Source organism: Neomonachus schauinslandi, chromosome 8 (genome assembly GCF_002201575.2).
Source record: "Neomonachus schauinslandi chromosome 8, ASM220157v2, whole genome shotgun sequence".
In the NCBI taxonomy this organism is placed as follows: Eukaryota; Metazoa; Chordata; class Mammalia; order Carnivora; family Phocidae; genus Neomonachus; species Neomonachus schauinslandi.
In genome coordinates, this window is record NC_058410.1 from 31,580,801 (window position 1) to 31,603,169 (window position 22,369).

General features: G+C 40.2%; 2 protein-coding genes across 2 annotated transcripts; both read right to left on the reverse strand.

Annotated features, from left to right (window-relative positions):
* Window positions 1-1,385: 1,385 nt before the first annotated feature.
* Window positions 1,386-2,413, reverse strand: LOC110583468 (trace amine-associated receptor 8-like). The gene is given in 2 exon segments (XM_021693530.2): window positions 1,386-2,350; window positions 2,353-2,413. Coding segments are annotated over 2 exon segments (1,026 nt in total).
* Window positions 2,414-14,076: 11,663 nt separating this feature from the next.
* Window positions 14,077-15,125, reverse strand: TAAR9 (trace amine associated receptor 9). Its single transcript, XM_021693534.1, is given in 2 exon segments — window positions 14,077-14,370; window positions 14,373-15,125. Coding segments are annotated over 2 exon segments (1,047 nt in total).
* Window positions 15,126-22,369: the final 7,244 nt, after the last annotated feature.

Here is a 22,369-nt window from a genome sequence, read left to right on the forward strand (position 1 = left end):
ATTGACTTTTTGACTCCACAACACTCTGGGGAAGTGAAACACGCAGTATATTGAAGTGAAGAAAGTTGGTATCACTGCTAGTCATAATTGATCATTCTTTTTTTTTTTTAAAAGATTTTATTTATTTATTTTAGAGAGAGAGAGAGCATGAGTAGGGGGAGGGCCCGAGGGAGTGGGAGGGAGATCTGAAGCTGACTCTGCCCTGAGTGCAGAGCCCTACCCAAGGCTCAATCTCACGACCACGAGATCATGATCTGAGCTGAAACCAAGAGTCAGATGCTTAACCAGCTGAGCCACCCAGGCGCCCCAATAATTGATCATTCTTTCACTTGCAGATTTCCATTTCACTGGGCCAACTTTTCTGTGGCAAGTTTTTCCACTTGCAATTTTCCACTTCTGGGCAATGTCTGCAGTTAATACCTGATTCCGAGGCTGAATGACTGATCCCACAATATGACAGGTGAACATTCCAAGATTCTGTCCAGCTGTTAAACAGGAAAGGCTTACCTGCTGTCCCAAAAGCTCCTGGAAGATACAGACAGTATCACAAATGAGCAGCAAACAAACAGACCCTTGAAGAGTGTCACCAATCCTAGTCTTATGCCTGTTATGGACTGAATGGTGTCCCCCAAATTAATATGTAGAAGTCCTAACTCCTAGTACTTTAGAATGTAACCATTTATCGAGATAAGGCCTTCTAAAAGGTAATTAAGTTAAAGTGAATTTTTAAGGGTGATTGCCAATTCAATATGACTGGTGGTGTTATAAGAAGAGGAGATTAGGACACAGACACACATACACATGGCATAAACCATGTGAGGATGCAGAGAGAAGCTAGCCACCTGCAAGCCAAAGAATGGGGTCCTCAGAAGAAACCAACCCTGCTGACACCTTGATTTTGGAATTTTAGCCTCCAAAATCACGAGATACCGAATAAATTTCTGTTGTTTAAGCCACCTAGTCTGTGGTACTTTGTCATGACAGCCTTTGTAAACTAGTAAAATGTTGCAAAAGACAAGGAAAAAAAGACCATTTGAAGATAAATGAAAATTGACCACAAAAGAGAAAATGATTAGAGATATCACAATGAAAAGTGAGATTCCAAATTCCATGAAATTGGAAGAAACAAGTGCATATGGCAAGGACATGTACAGAACACTAAGACAGATTACAGTGTAAGCCACCTCATTACTTATTACTTAGTTCAGTAAATATCTTTGCAATGATTTAATGGAAGCACCTTCTTGTGATTTGGTTTCTGGCTAATTTGAAAAAATAATATATTTCTCCAATTTTTAAATGTTTTGTTCATTTCTTACATCTGATTTTGTCATGAATTTATAATTTTTAAAATATTTTTAAATTTGTCAACTTAGTGTTTACATTTATTCTGCAAATAAACTAATGGTCAATGAACTATCCTTTAAAAATTCTCCACTTAAAATAATTTTTATGGCTTTTCTAAACCAAGGATAAAATAAAGCATAAATCAAAGGGTTAATGGCTGAGTTACAATAAGCACCCCAACAACAAATCCCATAAATATAGGCAGGGGTTATGAAGCCCATATAGGCATCAATTAACGTATCAATTGTATATGGTAACCATGAAATCATAAATGCTACCACTGTGATACCCAGGGTTTTAGCAGCTTTTCTCTCTCTCTTGACCACTCTGGATTTGTAACTGTCTGAGGATGATTCTGCTTTGCTACCAGTATTTTCAATTTTTACAGCTTGTTGTTTTGCTATTAGAAAAGTCTTACAGTAAAGAATTATCATAACAAGGGTAGGTATGAAGAACAGAAAATCTATCAAAACCCAGTCTTGATTTACAACCATCTGACAGTCACCTACACAGTTGAGAGCACTTACTAATTCCTCCATCCCATCGTCACTGACACCTGTGTAGAACACTGCACCGCTGTATACAATGGGCAGGATCCAGGAGACGCTGACGCATATCCCTCACACAGACACTGTGAACTTGCTAGGATAGACCAGAGGGTCAGTAACAGCAATGTACCTGTCGATGGAGATGAAGCACAAGTGGAAGAGAGAAGAGTAACAAAATGCCACATCAAAGCAACTGTGCAGGGTACAAAATCTGGTTCCAAAGTACCAGCAGCTCTCCACGGACCTGACCATGCTGAAGGGCATGACGGTCACCCCCACCAGGAAGTCAGCACCGGCCAGAGAAGCAATCAAGAAATTGGCAGGAGCGTGCAGCTGCTTGAAATGCAAAACTGAAGTCATCACCAGGAGGTTTCCAAACACAGCCAGCAAAGATGCAAAGCCAAACGCTGAGTACAGAATCACCCTGGATCCAAGCGAGTAGGGAGTTTTAACAAAGATCCATTCACACTCTCATAGCAAAGCTGCCCAATAGCAGGGTGGGAAAGATTGCTGCTCATGGTTCTGCAGTTTGATGCTTCCTGTCTTTCTGCCCTCCCTTGTGGTAGGAAATAAAGTTTTTCGATTCTGAGAATTAAAAAAAATAAATCAAAGCACATATTTGAGCAACTGCTTTTAAGTATTGCCTTAGAGTCTATCCTTTTTCCCATTTTAATCATAAAAAGAAGTTAAGAGAATTTCAAGAAGTTAGAAATGTATCCTTTCTGACTTTAATGCATGCAATTATTTGTGTAACTATGTCTAAACCTCACAGATAGTTAATTCCAAGCTAATCTATTATGAATTTTCATCAAGCTAGAATTCACATTATCTGAATAATTGAAGAAATGTAATTTAAATACCTGGTTCTTTACACCCCTGAAGTTCTTCCTTGCAAAGAATAGTCACATATAATATAATTACATATTAGAAAAGTCACCTTTTAATAGACTTCCACCTTCACATTGTCTGAGAAGCTAACACTTAGAATGTTTTAGGAAGCTAGCCAATTAACTTCACCCATTATGAATTCCTCACAAGGAATCCCTACAGTGTAAGGTGTGAATCCGGAAAGGAAACTTTTGATAATTATAATTAGTAAGTTTTCTACAAAATGCATTATTGCTCAGTGCTCTATTACTTTGCAGAAAGATTTGTGATTTTTCTAACCAAGAGATTTCTTTAAGTTCGACTGTCCTGAAATAGCCTCATCCCGTATTTGGCAATAATATTATCTATTTCCAAGACTGGCTGTATAATCTGCAGAGCCCAGGGCAAAATAAAAATATGGAGATCTTTTTTCAAAAATACGTTAAAAAGTGCTCTTGAGTATAAAGCTTTTTCCTTTTTTCTTCAGTCTCTCCTGACCTGCCATGGTGTTTGATTGACTGGTTGATTGATTTAATAATGCTTAATGGTGCTTAAGAAGCAAATGATGCTTAACCGACTGAGACACCCAAGCGTCCCTGATTTTTATTTAAAATGTCCCACTTCCTTGGGCATGGAATTGTTTGTAGGGCAAGTGCAGACCGTGACAGTTCCCTGGAGAACCTGCCCTAGAACTCAGCATGCCTGGCCCACCTACTGCCAGTTTTCCCCTCCCTGCAACTGTTGAAACAATATGTATGCCCAGGTTGGGGGTCTAGGAAGAAGCTGAGCAAGGCATCTGTCCTTCTCCTGGGACTGTCACCTCAACCAAAGGCAGATAGCTGACTCCCTAGGGATTGCAACCTCCACATTAGGACCCACTCAATGTGTGGCTTGAGAGTGCATAAGAGGGTTGGCCCTGCTAAGTTGCCCTTCGAATGTGGCTATGGCCCTACAAGTCTGGATGGGGTAACAACTGCAAGACTTACCCTGAGACCACAGAGGGCTACCTTGCCTCAGCCCTCCCTTCCCTGTATCCAGTCCTCCAACACGGCAGTCTTAGTAGGTCAGAGTGAGGAGGGGGAGGTTGGACCAAGCTGAAGGTGGCAGGGAAGGAGGACTCGGTGGGGGTGGAGGGTGGGGGGGGGGGGTGAGGTGGCCGAGGACTAATCCAAGGGAGAAGGGGAAGTGGTGTAACGCAGGACAATCACATGTCATGCAACTCTAGGTTCCAAATTCCCTGCGCATGCTCTGTTGTCCCTGAGGACTTCACGTATAAAACACAAATTCAAAGGTAAAATTTTTCAGAATTTCAAGACCACAGCAACTGGCATCAAGCCCCAAGAGCAGGGTTCTGTGCCACTGGGCAGGTCACAAGCCCACAGGAGGGCCCAGCCTGTTTCATTTCAGAGATTAAATTATCTCTTTGCAACAGCAATTAAATGATGAAACAAAGAAAACCCATTGAAAGCAAGTGCAAAACTGCCAGATGGGAAGGTGTAGAAGCTAAGGGCCGGGGAGTTCTGATAGTAGCAGCCTGTCCTGACACAGACATTGCCCTTGCAGTATTAACAGGAATTTAAGGAGTTCAAGAGGGAAATTCAAGATACTGAAAGCTACGTTAAAAAGATTTCAGGTCTGAGAAAAATAGCTACCTTTGATCCTATACAGGAAATAGGAAGTTCTGAAGACATTTTTTGTCCACAATGATATATTTAAAACTTGAAAACAGAAACATGATCTGTCACTTAGGATACGGATATTAAAGATATACTGGAAAAAGAGTAGAACAGGTATTAAAGGTGTGACAGGCAAACAACTATTCAGGCAATAATCTCCCAAATTCTTCTTGATAATGCTATCTTACCTTCTCTTTAAATTCTCAAAGCTGACTTGATTCCACCCTACCCTTCTTCAGTAGCTTTACCTCCCTGTTTTCTGAAAATATGAAATACACAATTTAAAGACTGAAAGAATGTAGGGGTTTAGGGCTGTATGATGAAGGCAGGAATCATGGGTGATTCCCATATTTGTAACTTGCTGACAGGATAGATACAGTATATCCAAGAAAGACTACATTTGGTAAGGAAAGACAATGGATTAGGTTTGGATTGGTCAGAGGGACATAAAACTGGAGTTGTTCAGTGGGTGATTTAGCCTCTAAGTTTTCGGCTCAGGAAAGCAAGTGTGCCAGAGATAATCGTTGGGGATTCCTCAGCCCACTAGTGTTTTTGAGGCCACAGGAGTAAATGTGACTGCCCGGTGCATGTCTGCTATAATGCCTACCATATATCAGATACTCAGGAAGTAATTGTTGACTGGATTAGAGTGTGTACAGTGAAAATGGAAGGAACTGAAGGTGCACCAACTTTAAGGTTATGCCTGCAAAAGAAAGAGTAGCCAGAAATAACAGATGGAAAAATGGGAAAAAGTGGACCCACTGACCCTATGGGATGAGAAAGGCTTATGAAGAAGGAAATATCAAGAGTGTCAAATGTTGACAATGGGTCAAGTTTAATAAAAGATGAAAATCGTTTGTTGGCATTAACATCATGGACAAGCATGACTCCACCTCTTCTGGTGGAATGGTGAAGACAGAGTCCAAACTGCAGTGGATTGAGAATGAGTGGGAATGGGTAAGGAAGGCAAGTGGGACCATGAGCAGTGACTGACATTTTAATAAGCCAACTGTAAAGAGGAAGAGAGAGACGTGTAGTAGTAGATAGCAGGGGACATGGACTCGGAGAACGTCCATGTTTCTATTCTCGTTTTGTTTTGTTTTGATTTTATTTATTTTATTCTGAAGTACTTTATAAAGAAATGCTAATGAGAATATGAGACCAAAGGCTGAGCTCTGTTTGGAAAAGTTTTGCTGTCAAGCAGGAAAGCAAGAAAGCACAGATCTAGACTGTGGGAGAGTCAGCTCAAGGTAGTAGAAATAAGGAATATTTCTTATAGCCAGGGGGCCATGAGCTGCTTTATATCCGGAAAGCAGTCTCCAAGTGTTGCTGATAGATGACGATATCTGTGTTCATTCACTAGGTAACCACTGGGCTGACTGGGGGTGTCCACAGACATGCATGGGGTGCCTGCCTCAGGATTATGCCATTCTAGTGGTTTCCTATTGCTGCTGTAACAAATTACCACAAGTTTAGTGGCGTAAAGCAATATGTATATACTATCTTAGAGTTCTAGAGGTTAGAAATTTGAAATAGTTCTCATGGACTACACTCAAGGTGTTATTGGTGCTGTTTTCCTTCTGGAGGCTCTACAGGAGAATCTGCTTCCTGCCTTTTCCCACTTCCAGAGACCACCTGCATTCCTCGCTTGTAGTCTCTTCCTCCATCCATATAACCAACGAACAGCACAGGATCTTAAAATCTCTCTCTGACTCTGACATTGACTCTCTCCCTTTCCTCCTTCACTTTTAATGACCCCTGTGATTACATTGGGCCCCCTGGATAATCCAGGATAATCTCTTCATCTCAAAATCCTTAATTTAACCACATCTGCAAAGTCCCTTTTTGCCATGGAAGGTAATGTGGTTACAGGTCTGGTGATTAGCACCTGGACATCATGGGAGGCGAAGAGAGGGGTCACTATTCTGCCCACCACAGGCATCAAACTACTTCTTCTGCTGAGGTCAAGTGTGAGCCCTGGATGATGGTGCCCCACTCCTCCCGCCGCCTCTGTAAGGTGCCTCTCTCTAGGTTGCACACCCACTTGAATCTGTAAACTTGAAGGAAGAGCAGTCATTGTCCAGAAATAAGCTGGAAAACAACGCCTCTAAATTCTTACCTCTTAAGGCCAAAAACCTTGCTCAAGTGAAAAAAAGAAAGATCAGAAGATATAGGAGTCAGATAAAACAGGTTTTTTTCTCTTCTGCATTTCCTTCCCCAATGAGATAAATATTTCATGAGAATGTTCAGCCAAAAAGGCTGAATTAGTTCCTTCATCAACTCTTGTGCTTCAAGTACATGGAGAGGGCAGGCATATAAAAATGGCGGGTTGGGGTGCGGGAAGTTGTAGGAATGTTCATAAATGAAATCATCTTCTCTGCACTCAAGAAACAGGAAGACCAAATGTGAGCAGGGCTGACAAGGAGAACCTGGTGGTTTCCATGTCTGGAAGCAGCTGTGGAATCCAGGATTTTGACTCCTGTGAAAGGGTCTAGAAATGCTCCACGACACACAGAAGATAGTGCACAGATCACCGCTCGAAGTCCGGAGCTGGCACGAGCCTTCTCACTTCACGGCACACGAGCAAGGAAGTTGAAACAAGTGACTTTGCCCCAATTCCACCTAGAACTTTGGTTTTTAGAAACCTGCTAGCCTAGGGAGAAATAAGAACACAGACACAGATTCAGAACCAGGAACTGAGCTGAGCTGCCCAGTGACTGACTGCCTGGATCAGTCACATTTCCAATATGACAGAAGAGCAGGAACCCAAAGCACGAGACCATGATTGTGTTTGGCGATCTTTAGGGCTGGATGGAGACAACTTCAACATTACCAAGCACTTAAAGTGTGTTTGGGTTAGGAGAGAATAAAAGAGAAATAAATATGAAGCTAAACAAACCCGCCTGTCTGAAATAAGAAGGCACAACAAAAATCCAAAGCCTGTGACAAAATATGACTCTAAAATACAGCCAATAAAATCAACAACTGAAACATGAAATATTCCTGATGAAGTTAATTTTATAGAACTGTTTGAGAAAGACAAGTACAACTTTTGGTGATGTTTCTATTCAAATCTTTTGCTCAAATGCACATGTCTTGACAGATGGTGATTGGGAGCTCTTGGAAGGAAGCTTGGAATCGGTTTCTAACAAATACCTGCAGGGGATTCAGGTGCTAATAACAGCAGATGACACTCTGGGAAACGTCACTTTCCTTCTCTTGTGTCTCCTATTAGAATATTCAATTCTATGCAAAATGTATAGTAGGCTATAAATAAACATTTAGGGAGTTAGGATCTGGTAGACGATCTGCTTTATTTGCCTTTTCTCTTATTGTGTACTATCTTCTTTCTAAATCACTTCCTGGGGCGCCTGGGTGGCTCAGTCGTTGGGCGTCTGCCTTCGGCTCAGGTCATGATCCCAGGGTCCTGGGATCGAGCCCCACATCGGGCTCTCTGTTCAGCGGGGAGCCTGCTTCTCCCTCTCCCACTCTGCCTGCTTGTGTTCCCTCTCTCACTGTCTCTCTCTGTCAAATAAATAAATAAAATCTTTAAAAAAAATAAAAATAAAAATATAAATAAATAAATAAATAAATAAATAAATCACTTCCTAATTCCAGTTCCTGTGACAAATTATGGCCAGAAATTGGTCAATACATAAGTGACAGTTGCCCTGTGAAAAGTTCAATCAGCAGTGCTGATTGTTGAGATATGCATAAACTCTACTGCCGGCCTCCTCAAACGATGAAGAGAGCAAGCCTTTGAGTCACTGTGGAATGTGTGGACACTGCCGTAACCAGAGCCTGTTTCCTTCTGGGAATTTATTCACACCTAAGTTGGAGTCTATGCTCCCTAATCTTTTTCACTTCATTATACATGATAACGCATTGCTACAGACTGAATATGTGTGTCCCCTCAAAATTCATGGGTTGAAACCTCATCTCCAATGTGATGCTATTTAGAGGTGGGGCCTTTAGGAGGTGATTATGTTGTGAGGGTGGAGCCCTCATGAATAAGATTGGTGCCCTTATAGAAGAGGTCCCAGAGAGATCCTTTGTCCTTGACTCCATGTGAACACACAGCAAAAAGAGTCGCTTATGAACCCGGAAGTGGGTCCTCACCAGACTTGAATCTGCAGGCACCTTGATCTTGGACTTCCCAACCTCCAGAGCAGTGAGCAATAAATTCCTGTGGTTTATAAGACACCCAGCTACTGGTCATTTTAGTAGCAGCCTGAGCTGACCAAGACACATACGTACTTCACAAGAGGGTAAACTGAGGTGATTTAGGATGTCAGTATAGCTCTTCAGTGAAAGGTAATTATTATAACTGAACAAGATGGCCTTAATGTTCCCCTCAGCTTCAATAAACTCTAGGCATGCTTCTTCCTGACTCTAAGCCTCTGCCCTCCCTTTTCTTAGAGGATTTGCTTCAGAAAACTTGCAATTTTAAGTTCTTTCTCTGCCTCTTTGAGATATAAATCTTTTTAAAGTCTTCTTGCTGGCTTTATAACCCAGGACTGACTTTTCCAAGTAGCTGAGAGCCATCCCTTTGAAATGCAATCATCAAGGAAAATAGCACACCTATCTCTCAGGTTCTGTGGAAGGGTAGGTACCATATTCGAAGGTATGAAACTACGGCCTGTCATGAAAATATGGGAAAGTTTACTTCTCTTCTTCCTTGGAGCGGTGGCCTACCAGAGCAGGTTCTCATGATGATGGCAGGGCTTCCAGAGAGCAAGCAAAAACAAGAAGGCCTTCTTAAGGCCCACGCTTAGAACTGGCATACTGTCACTTCTGCTCTCACTTTGCCTCCTGAGGAGAGAACTTCAAAGTTACACAGCAAGGGGCATGAGGGAGGGGTTTCAAACCTTCCATCGACCATGCAAAATATTAAGGAGTAAGCCTTTCTCGGTGAGACGTGGAAGCATAACCAGTGCTGGATGTTGCTTATCGTACTTGCTACCTATAGAAAGGGCAGCATCCTGTCAGACCGCTGGGACAACCATCAGCAGAGAATGAGTGAAGCTGCTTGTGTCGTGAGTCTACTGGCTACCGTGCGGCCATCTGACTGCCCTGAACACTGAACGGATCAGTATCTGCAGGCATGCTTATGACCCATTTGAGCTCGCTGTCATGGGAAACTGGCTCTGCTTTATATAGCAGTCTGATGGCCCGTCAGATACGAAACAACATTTATAGTAAGTCTTACTTTGGTTTCCAACAAAAATATGTTGTCTATCTTGATATGATTTATTATCACTTTCAAAACAATATCCTTATTATTTACTTTGTCTTCGTGCAAACCCAGAGAGACATTGCTCAGATTCCCCTTAAAAGAATCTGGACCATCTGAGCATCTTACAAAAGATGACATTGATTCATTACCTTGGTGGTATTTACACTGATCTGGCAGGAGGAGCAAGGAGTACCTAGCACTCTACATACCTAGTACCTAGCCTTGGTAAGATACATGTTTCCTAGAAGTTTGGAGATGAGCCCTATGAAGAGTCAGGGACCCTCTACTTCATTAAAGCAGTCAGGACTGTCTCATCCCAAGTACAAGACAACTGACTATATCTTGTATCTTCTATGGCAAAAAGGGAAGCACAATACCTGGTAGACCTCTTCGGGATCCAAAAACAATGTATTCCACACTTAGGAGTACTGCTCTTGTCCATACACTGAATAACAAAGAAGTCTGCTAGCTTTGTACGGGGCTTGGAGTACAGGTCTGGGCTGCAGTGTAATTGCCATGCAATTTAGCGACCTGGTGGTGCTAGAGGTGTTAATAATGGGAAAAAAAATGCAGTTTAGATTTTATGGAAGGTTTCCATGGGAGAAATATAACTCAGTCCTCTGGACTTCTGAAGCAAGACCATGCTATTTACAGTGGAGGATAAAACACCTTTTGAAAGATGGCTCTCTGAGCCCAAATAGTGATTGAACACTTGATGTGATATCAAGGGATCATGTGTCTCTAACTGCCAATGATTATGTAGGTCCTCTTGGTTGGATCCTCAGTCATAAAGTTGGGTGAGTCCAGCAAATTCTTTGTGAAATGGAAATGATACACCTGGAACTAAGCCTGAGCAAGGCCAGGCAAGCACGAGCCCAGAGCCCACGTTACCCACCACAGTTGCACCAGGACCCCTCCATCACACATTTCAGCAAACTGAAGAGGAGCAAAGGATCTAGCTTGGTTTACAGATAAGCTGTCTCAGTATGTGGGTGCAAACCAAAAATGGACAGCAGTTGCATTACAGACTTGCATTGGCCTTGAATGCGAGTGGAGAGGGACAATCTTCTCAATAGGAACCCTTTTGTTTTGATTAATAGTATTAATTGAGGGACACAAGAAAGTTATTCTACCTGAATAAATCCCTTCCTGAACTTCACTCTTAGCATTTTATTCTTTTTCTAAAGTACTTCTCCCTGAATGTCTCCTAAGGTATCTCTTGGGCCTTCATTCAATACCCACTCAAAAGGGAAACTCTGAGAATAGTATATTTTATTGTGACTGCTGCAATATGAACAATTTTTATTAATTTAGCCAATGGTTATTGCTTAGCAGCTCATATTACTGGTAGGAAAGGACACAGCACAAATAAGTTAATGGTAGCCAGCGATGCAAGGGAGCTCCTAGGCGAGGCTAGAAAGTAGAGACTGGGTAGGTTGGTGACTCAAGTGGATTTTGACTGCTTCATAAATGTAACTAGGATGAGTCATAACAGGGACCTTATCCATTCTCACCTTTGAAATGGTCTACACTGCTTAGCTTAGTACTGACCTTAGAAGCTGATGAAATTTGATCTTTGTCATGAGACACAGTTGAGGGCTTATCTTTACATCTGGTGTGTGTGTGTGTGTGTGTGTGTGTGTGTGTGTTTGAACAGAATAAAATATGTCAGCTTCTATGTAACGCCTGGGAAGATAGGTTATGCCTTTTTATTTCTGAAAAATATTGGTGGTTTTCTGGCTGGTTCCCAATGGTAGTAAAGCATTCTTTATTCTTGTGAACAGACTTAGAATTATTCTCCATGAAGGATTTACTTTTGACCTTATGTCATTTTCTGAACCAGCTAAGAACTCTTTCAGCTCTTCCTGAACTCGGATTTCTAATCATAAAATGATATATTGATTGGGTTTTATCAGTTAATGGCAGGACTGTGAATAATCCATCAATAACAAATTGCTGTGATAGAGCAGACCGTCATTACAAGCTAGGTCCTCTCAGAGAGCTACCAATATAACTGGGTATTGCTCGAACAGCATTTCTTCATTTATGACTGATGTTGTAATTGATGCTTACCTGAACTACAGCACTTGTTCAATGACTTTCTGTGTCTGAACTCTCCATTTTAACTTTTTTTTTTAATTATACAAAACCCTATACAATATAGCGGGTATACGTTTAGGATCTACTAAATTAAGAAAAATACATGTGGAAAAAAGCTATTAGGAATTCAGTGGTGCTTTTACATGTATTTACAAATAACATGCATTTTAATAAGAGTACATATATGTGAGAGACAGCATATCTATGTAATCTACAACCTGGGACATAAGTGCTTCAATTAATTCCTTGCAACAGCCTCCCATTGGCTGAAGCAGACAACTTGGGAACCAAAGCTTACCAGGATTAAGAGACGAAGTTAAGCAACATGTTTCAAGGCCAAGTTTTACTTTGCAGACAGTCTTGCAGAATGAAGCCTGTTTCCATCGCCAGTGTGTCTTGTTCCAAATGTATCCATGGCCCTGCTACAGTTTATTGTGCAGCCAGCCAAAAAGTTAGGAGTTTACTTGTATAAATAATTGAGAGGTAGATGAGGGGAGCAATGCTATAGTAATAGTCTAGTTAGTTTAGGGGGAAATAAGCTAGTTTTTTTTTTTTAATCAAAAGACTTCCTTTATAAGGGCTACAAGGAGAGTAGAAAAATAAACAAGAAAGAGTAAATCTGAAGTGTGTTCTCCACTTACCAATATGGACAAGAGCCTCAAAACATCACTGGACAGTATTTCTGCAATTTTATCTAAAGATTACACTCTACATAGCACAAGGGAACAGAAGTCTAGTATATATTCTTAAGTCTTCCCAAATGATTTTCCTTATTATTTATGAGCATCAATGTAATTTTACACTTGCAATTGAGAGGACACATGTTTCTATGAAGACAACATTCCCAGCTCACCATCAAAAGGACACAAGCTTTGTACTCTTCTTAAGGAGTGAGTGTGGGGGGGGGGCCTTAACTGTGAGCCTTTGAAAGGGGGTCAATAGACCTGTTCCTTGGCATTATCATCTCAAACACAAACAGGTATTCTGCAACAAAGACCTTCATATTCCTTTCATCCTCTTTTACCTTTAACTTCCCCCTCACCCCCCACGAAATTCTCTGAGCTCCATCTGAAAAATATTAAGGCACAAACGTGAAACAGCTTCATTTTGTATAAAGCATTTCCAAACTGGTTTATTTATAAAATATGTAACGTGTAATGTTTATGTACCTCTATTTACTTAGTATCTCTTCTTTTCATTTCATAAAACATATTTGTACAGAATGGTCTGTGAAAATCAGCTACCTAAGCAAAGACTTAAGGCTGTGAATCACAGATTGAGAAAGCAAACCACCTTATTAGTTTCTCTCAAATTTTTACTTTATCTTAAAATAGTCAAGATATATTTTTAGTTAAAATGAATTAAAATTCACGTGGCTAAGACATAATATCAACTGAAAAAAAAACGAAGCTATTCCTAAAGGGTATAATGCCAGTTTGAGGTATTTGTTCTTTCAAAATAATCCTTGGTTATATTTGGGTCACTCAGCTTTATATTTCCAATGTCAAATACAGTGTTTGGTACAAAGAAAGAAGTCAAAAGTAACAAAATGTTAATTTGAAGTAGCTTTTTTATAAAATTATTTTACTTTAAATTACTAAAAAAGAAGTACAGAAACCGTCTTTTTGTTCACGTGCTTATTTTGACTGTAATAAATTATGTTCTTCAAAAGCAAGATGTAGTGTGTAAGCACATCACCATTACACATGTTCTTGGTGAACAGAGCTTCTGTAAAATGGAGAGGACGCATTGACAGGGTTTAGAAAATGCAGGCGTTCCAGAGTTTTTTGCACAATCTTCAATTACTAGGAAGTTTCACATTTCGATTCTCTGTAAAGAATTTTAATCTTGTATTTACTTCTCAAACAAAATGTATTTTTAAAAAAGATTTTTGTCCCCAAAGAATCTAACTTACAAGTTAGGCAGAAACTCTTTTCTCCCTCTCTCTGTATTTTGGACAACTAAACATTGGTAAGGAACGTGGGAGAAACTACAAAGTTTCCAGTTGTTTGAAGAAACAAGTAGGAAATTCAGAGAAGTTATTAGAAATTGCCATAGAAATCAGAAAACCACAGAAGAATACTAAGAATAGTAACTAGAAAGCAATCAGCAACTTTTGTTTTTGTCTACACTAAATTCTAAAAAATGCTGAAATACATAAAGACAACAAATGCTTTAGAACAACCACTGAATATGATATCCTCCTACTTGCAGATGATTACACTTTCTTCTCTAGATCCAAGTGTTTCATTTTGCATTTGACCTTAATTCTGTTAGTTTTGAAATCCTCGCAGTCACCTTGTCAATCTATATCTGCTTCCTCCGAAAACAAATTAATTGTTGATGAATCCCTCCTTAAGACTTTACCACTTAAGGTAAGTTTTATTGCCTTCCGAAACCATGGGTAAAAGAAAGCATATATCAAGGGATTCATAGCTGAATTATAATAAACACACCACACTAAAATCTCATAAACATAAGGAGGAGTTATAAAATTCATGTAAGCATCAATCGCAGCATCAATAATGTATGGCAGCCAAGAGACAAGGAATGCCGCCATAGCGATACCCAGTGTTTTCGCAGCTTTTCTCTCTCTCTCTTTGCTACGCGTTCCCAGTAACTCTCTGAAGAGGACCGAGCTTGGCTGGCTGAACTTTCTATCTCCCTAGCCTGATGTCTGGCTACCAAAAAGATCTTACCGTATATAAACACCATGGCGACAGTGGGTATAAAGAATAGAAGGAAACAAAGTAGAACCCAATTTTGATTCAGTGGCGCCAGACAGCCTCCTACACAGGTGAGAGCAACTACTAAGTCCTCGATTCCTTCCTCATTGGCCCCAGTGTAAAAGATGCAAAAACTATACGTGACAGAAAAGAACCAAGAGAGAACAATGCAGATGCCTGACATCGAGACAGTAAACTTGGTGGGATAGGTCAGAGGATCAGTAACAGCAATGTATCCATCAATAGAGATACAGCACAAATGAAATAAAGAAGCAAAACAGAAGGAAGTATCGAAACATGTATGAAATTTACAGTAACTCTGTCCGAGGTACCAGCCGCTCTCCACAGACCTCACTGCGCGGAAGGGCATGACGGCCACTCCCACCAAGAAGTCCGTGCAGGCCAGGGACGCGTTCAGAAAGTTTGTAGGTGTGTGCCGCTGCTGGAAATGAAGGATTGAAATCACCACCAAGAGGTTACCGAATACAGTCAGCACAGCTCCAAAGCCAAACACTGCATAGAGAATCATGCGGGGGCCTGGCGAGTAGGGAGTTTTGACACAGGATCCATTCACGTTCTCAAAGCAGAGCTCCACGGCTGCAGGAGGGGAGAGACTGCTCACCATTGCCCTCTTGTTGGAGTTATTGTAAAATTGTCAAATTCCCGATGTCAGCAATTTAAAACAAGATGTGAATTTCAAAAGCCTCTGGGAGGGGAAAAAAAGAAACCCCTCCAGTTAAAATGAAAACTAGTAACTTTCCCACCAATTTTTTTTTTTTTGCATATTAACTATAACCTCTTGATCTTTCTAAAAAGTATCCCCCAGGGCGCCTGGGTGGCTCAGTTGGTTAAGCGGCTGCCTTCGGCTCAGGTCATGACCCTGGAGTCCCGCATCGGGCTCCCTGCTCGGTGGGGAGTCTGCTTCTCCCTCTGACCCTCCTCCCTCTCATGCTCTCTGTCTCTCATTCTCTGTCTCAAATAAATAAATAAAATCTTAAAAAAAAAAGTATCCCCCAATTTTTAATATATCTAGAATGGGAACTTGTTGCAGAAAGTCATTAAAATTAGAGTCAAATTTTGTACAACATAAATAACTGGCAATGCATTTCGTCCAATGATATATACACACATAAGATATTAGATTAATATTAGATTAATATATATTAGAATGTAATTGGCTCATCACTAGACAATCCATTTTTGTGTTACTTTACCTTTGGATATCTCACCTGTAATCACCTGAGTTGAAAAATAATTGGGCTACCAAAGGTTGAGTTATATTTATGAAGTTTTCTCCCCTGAGTGGCTACTTCAGCAGTAATGACAAACTATTGTTCATTTTTTCAAGAAGGAAAAAATAAATTGCATCCCCTTCAAATTATGACCTCAAAATCCCTTGAGAATAGCATGTGAAGACTGAAGAAAGATTTACTCATAGTAGCTTGCCAAAGTTATTTGGGTAATACCGTTCTTCTATTGCTTATATTTTCAGAGTTTTGGGTGGTTCCCCCCCCCTTTTTTTATTTACTCATGGTTTGGACAGCTTGAGACTTGGAGAACTCTCTTACAAAGTGATACTAATATAATTTGTGTGTAAGTATTTTCCAGGCTAATGGCCAATTTCAGGTGTCTAAAATCAATAAGATTGATTAAAATAAGCAACAACTCCCCTAGGTCCTCACCTCCCCATTCCTAAAAAATAGTATAGTTTTAAACTTAGCCCAGAGAAGTAGGTACCCTCTGGGTACACTGGAGGGATATTTCTAGACTGATCCTGAAAGGAATGGATTCATGCTAAATCACCCAAAGTTCAAATAGGGAAAAAATTTGTTTCTCTAGGTATTTGAGGGTTATTCTTCTTATCCTGAGGCACACAATCTTTTTTTTTCTTCCATTTTTTTAAACTTAAATTCAATTAATTAACATAGTATTTTTGGTTTCAGAGGTAGAGGTCAGTGATTCATCAGTCTTATATAACACCCAGTGCTCACTACATCAGGTGCCCTCCTTAGTGTCTATCACCCAGTTTCCCCATCCCCTTGCCTCCTTCCCCTCTAGCAACCCTCAGCTTGTTTCCTATGATTAAGAGTCTCTTATGGTTTGTCTCCCTCTCTGATTTCATCTTGTTTTATTTTTTCCTCTCTTCCCCTATGATCCTCTGTTTTGTTTCTTAAATTCGTCATACGAGTGAGATCATATAATTGTCTTTCTCTGATTGACCTATTTTGCTCAGCATAATACCCTCTACTTCCATCGATGTCATTACAAATGGCAAGATTTCATTTTTGTGATGGCTGAGTAGTTTTCCATTGTAGATATGTACCACATCTTCTTTATCCATTCATCTGTCAATGGACATTCAGGCTCTTTCCGTAGTTTGGCTATTGTGGACATTGCTATTATAAACATTGGGGTGCAGGTGCTGAGATGCACAATCTTAAAACAGTTTGCAGAGCTCACCAAACAATAGTTGAATAATTAATGTTTACTTTATTTAACCATGAAAAAGTATAATCTTACATCTAATCTTAATCTCAATCTTTGAACTAGAGACTGGAGTACTTAGATTGTCATTTATCCCGTACCATAGGTCTGACCTTTGTTGAAAGTGCAGAATCCTAGAAAAGCTATATGCATACACCTAGGTGTAGATACTCCCTAGGTAGTAGATTTCACTAGTCTGTACATTTTAAATGTTTGTGTGGGGGTAAGTGTGTGTGTGTGATGAATGTGTATACACCCATGGTATTTTCAGGATTTGCTGTGAATTTTAAATCAAATCATTTTTACTCTTATTTCCCAGTTTCATACTTTACTTAGGCCTTCACTGGTTTGATGGCATAAATCTATGTCTCGTGTTTACTCTTGGGATCCCCCACATGGGTGCATCCATGAGCTCACAGGTCAGTCTACCCAATAAAATCACCATTTAATAAGCCCCGTATTTTCTTCTGCCTCAGCTCTCCTGATAAAGTCTACCACATCTCCTATCTTATTCCCAGTCTGACTTAAAGAACTTCACCACTGCCACCATAGATGGTGCCCTGCCTGGAAGTCTCAGTGTCTATGTAAAGGATACTGTCTCTCCAACCTGTCGAACTCCTCACTTCATTGGTGCCCACGTAATGCTGCTATTGCACAAAAAAACCTGAGCCCTTCCTCTGATCTTCATACTCGGGCTCCAGAATAGCAGACTTCAGTCTTACAGAAGGTCTTAAAACGTGTCCTTCTCTAGAAGCAAGGACACTTGAGAAGTAATGAGCACTCCTAAGACCCACATCTTGGTGTTTAATACTTTTCACCAGTAAAATGAACTAGAGCTTCTCCAAGAAATGTTTCATCCAAGCAATGGGACAAGAAAAGCACAGGAAGAAACTGGAATATATTTTTATATCAGAAACTAAGAGTTCTTTTTAAATGCTGACATTTTACAAGGACACTGTTGCTAACTTGAACAGACTCCCACTAGCCAAAAACTGGGATAATTTGAGTGCCAAAAATAATGAGAAAGAATAAAAGGTTTTATAGTGGAGGGGGGAAATCCATGAGGCCATACTAATGATAGAAGATGATAGATAGATAGATAGATAGATGATAGATAGATAGATAGATAGATAGATAGATAGATAGATGATAGATAAAGGAGGACTCTTCCTTACAGTAGAATACCAAGCACAACTGATTTTATATATGGGGAAAGTGTTAAAGCTGGAACATCATAGTTTTGGAAGCATCGCATTAATATTGATTAAAGCAAGAATTATCAATTGATGCTACATCTTACAACATGAGAGGGGAATTTTGATGAGAGTCAGGTATTTATATGGTATAAAATGCCATCTCCTAGAGATTGCTTATTAGCTGCAAAAGAAAAATATAGTAGCTATCCAGTGGAGAAATCAAGCCTTGACTGCGTATCAAATTAACATCATCTGTGGTTATCAAATTAACATCAATTAACATGGCTACATATGCTTCTGGAGGGATGCCCTGAGTAGCACACAATAAAATGTGTAGAGTATTTTTTTTAATTTATTTTATTTTATTTTATTTTATTTTATTTATTTGCGAGAGAGAACGAGAGACAGAGAGCACGAGAGGGAGGAGGGTCAGAGGGAGAAGCAGACCCCCTGCTGAGCAGGGAGCCCGATGCGGGACTCGATCCTGGGACTCCAGGATTATGACCCGAGCCGAAGGCAGTCGCTTAACTGACTGAGCCACCCAGGCGCCCCTAAAATGTGTATAGTATTCCAGCCAAGAATGCATAACCAGAATCTAATGAAGAAATTTCAGACAAACCCAAGCTGAGAAACATTATATTTTTAAAAGGTGGAAAGGGGGAAGGTTATATTCTTCAAAAATATTTTTGTAATAGAAGACTGAAGAACCTTTCCAGAATAAAGGAGACAGAAGGGCAAGACAATCAAAAGAAATATGTGATCTTTGAATGGAATATATTACTGGGCCAGTTGACAAAATTGGAATATGAATGGTAGATGGTAAAAGTATTGAGTCAGTATGAAATTACTGAAATATTAGGGCTAAAGGGCCATGATGTATACAACTTAATCTCAGATGGTTCAGAAAAAAAAATTACACGCACGCATTGATAAAGTTGGAGAAAAGAACAAATGTCAAAGCAAATAGAGCAAAAGTTTAATAGGTGAACCCAGGTAAAGAGTACCTAAGTGTGGTTCGTACAACTTTGCACAGCTTTTCTGTGGGTTTAAAATGCTTTCCAAATAAAAACTTTCTTTTGCAAAAAGCAATTTTGAAAATTTCGACCTTTAGTATCTTCATTTTTATTTTATTTATTTTTTATTTTTTTAAAGATTTTATTTATTTATTTGAGAGAGAGAGAATGAGCACAGGAAAGGGGTAGAAGAAGAGGGAGAAGCAGACTCCCCACTGAGCAGGGAGCCCCACTGGGGGCTTGATACCATGGCCGCGGGGTCATGACCTGAGCTGAAGGCAGACACTTAACCAACTGAGCCACCCAGGTGTCCTTCATACTGGGCTCCTAAGGCAACCAGGCATAAAAGGAGGGTAGGGTATTTGCTGCTGCAGCAGCGATCAGCCTCGGCTGTGCTGGGCAGTGAGCACGGTAGAGGATATGGCTGGAACCCTTGAACCAGTGGCAAATGTTAAAGGAATAACTTAGTCCAATAAAGATAGGATTTCTAAAGCCTCCATTTTCTCAGAAATGAAGCACCGCCACTGAGTAGAGAAACCTAACAAGCTAAGATCCTGGCTGAAGGCAAAAGAAGATGGAATCGGTGGTGGGAAAGAAAGAAAAAACAAATGTCCACCACATCCCTGTGACCAATTGTAGAAAAAGGGACTGTTTCACTTAACCTAATTTACCCTGCTTCTCAGTTTTAAAATGTGTATTGTATAATTACTTTTTTCATTTCTTTTATCTCCCTCTATTTCACTACTTTATATAAGGTGTGTTAGTGGTGTTTAACTTTATCATTTAGTCTGAATGTTATTGACTATTGAGAGAGGATTGTATGTCATCCAGAAATCGTGAACTTGGAGCTGGGAGCAATAATTGGGAGGATTGAGTTGCCACTTGGGTAAGAGGTGAATGTGTGTTGGGTTATATAAGGAATATTATGAGAAGAGAAAAAGAAGCACTTTGAAATCTAAGTATGGGGAAAAGAGACTGTTGATTGTAGAGGTCATGTATTAATCTGAATGCTCAGTATTCAAATACTCTTCCTATTGTGAAGATACCAAGCAAGGGAAATCAAGACCCATGTCAAAACCCTCTCCCTATACCACCAGCTGAAGTGTGAACGCACGTATCCACTCAGAACTCAGGTGGCCAGAATCTTCACAGCAGCTGTGGTGGAGTCCGGAGAGTGGTGGTACTGTTGTCCTGGGTTCAATGTGGCAGAGGTCAGCTGAGAATGAAAGTTCCTGTGGTGGAATCTTCCTTTGCTTCCTCTCTGAACCTGGTTCTCCTGCCTTCCTGGAGATGTGGGCATCTACCCTAAACCTTTCTAATGAGCCAAATTTCTGCATGAACCATTTAGAAATGGATTCAATGTTATGAGTGAAAAAGAATGAGAATTCCAGGGTGATTCCTTGCTTGGGGGGCTACATAACCCAGCGGAGGACATAGTTTGGGTAGGAGGTGGAGCAGGGAAAGGATTTTCAGGTGGGACTTGTTGAAGCTGAGATGCCTATGGACAGTCAAACTGGGAACTGTCCAGTGGACAAATGGATAGATCCATGTAGAAGCAAAAGACTAGAAAGTGTTTTGGAGGCCTGTCATACTATTCAATCACTGAGAGAACTAACAGTGCTAAGGGAATGATCATTTATTACGAATCAACTATGTGTCAGGCATCTCCTAAGTGTCACTATAACACAATAAAATTCCAAGTCCGTGAATGACTTTACTATTCCATGTTATGGCCTGAATAAAATTTTCCAAGATGTTGGATTTATTTTATGGAGCATAGAACAAATTAGGTATAATAATGGTTCCGAAATTTCTGTTATTAGACTCTTTCTTGACCAAAATCTTACTGATACAATATTTCCCATTGCATAGTTCAAATAATATTATAGGGGTTTTTTCCAACAATTTAATCTCCCTTTCTTGACTTATCGGTGTCAAACATACCTTCAGTTGGGATAGTTTCTTTGATTTTAAGAAGAAGCTCTTTTCTAAACACTATTTTCTTGGTTTTGAGAGAACTTAATTTATAATCTAGAAATCATATACTTAACAATAATATCATATCATGTCATATCATATCATATCATATCATATATAATATATTATGCTTGAAAATAAGATCCCCAAAATAATAAGTAAAAGTATGAAGGGGAGGGGGCGTATTAACTCATTATCTCTTGGCATGTCTTTCTTACTGAACTATTTCAAAGGTAATATCGCCATTCTGTTTTATGACTCTGTATTTTTATGATTCTGTATTTTTACCCATACTCTGCTGCCCCTTAGTGGTCACTCTGAACAATACTGGGCTGACCAAACAAAAGCTAAGTAGGTAAATGCCCAGAAGGGAAGTGTCTATTTAAAAATGAGCTCCTTCTCCCCACAAAATTAGCCCCCTTCCCCCGAAAATAAAACCCACACCAAACACTTTGAAAGCATGTCAGTTAGGTGGCTGTCTACTCTCTCCCTTCCAAGCCACCCCTCCATAGAAACAAAATTTTTTCAAACTTTGGTCTTCATTAAAATCACCTGAGGTTCTTAAGAACTCCAGGCTCTACACCCAGAAGTTCTCATCTCTACCGCTGAAGTAAAACCTGAAATATGCTTTTTTTAACCAAGCATCCCATTTGGTTCTGTCATTCTTCTACAGGCTCCTTTTTGAGAAACACTGCTCCAGGGGAGTTAGCACAGTTATCAAGGACAGAACTCTAAACTGAGGTCAGAAAATTCAGGTCTGGGACACCTGGGTGGCTCAGTCAGTTAAGCTTCTGCCTTTGGCTCAGGTCATCACCCCAGGTCCTGGGATCAAGTCCCGCATCCAGCTCCTTGCTCAGCAGGGAGCCTGCTTCTCCCTCTGCCTTCTGCTCCCCCTGCTTGTGCTCTGTCTCTCACTCTCTCTCTCTCTGTCAAATAAATAAATAAATAAATAATCTTTAAAAAAAAAAGAAAAAGAAACAAAGAAAATACAGTTCTGTTCATTCCACTCACACTTGCTGAGCACCTTCTAGTGCCAGTTATCTATGCTAAGTGCTAAGAATGCAGCTAAAAGCCACAATCCCTAGCCTGAATAAGTTCATAGTCTAGTTTGGGAGAGGCCAAGTAAACAGTGCTCTGAGATAAGAACTCTGGAAAGAGGGAAGAGGAGTACTCTGAGAGACGAGGAGGGGGTGGGCCGG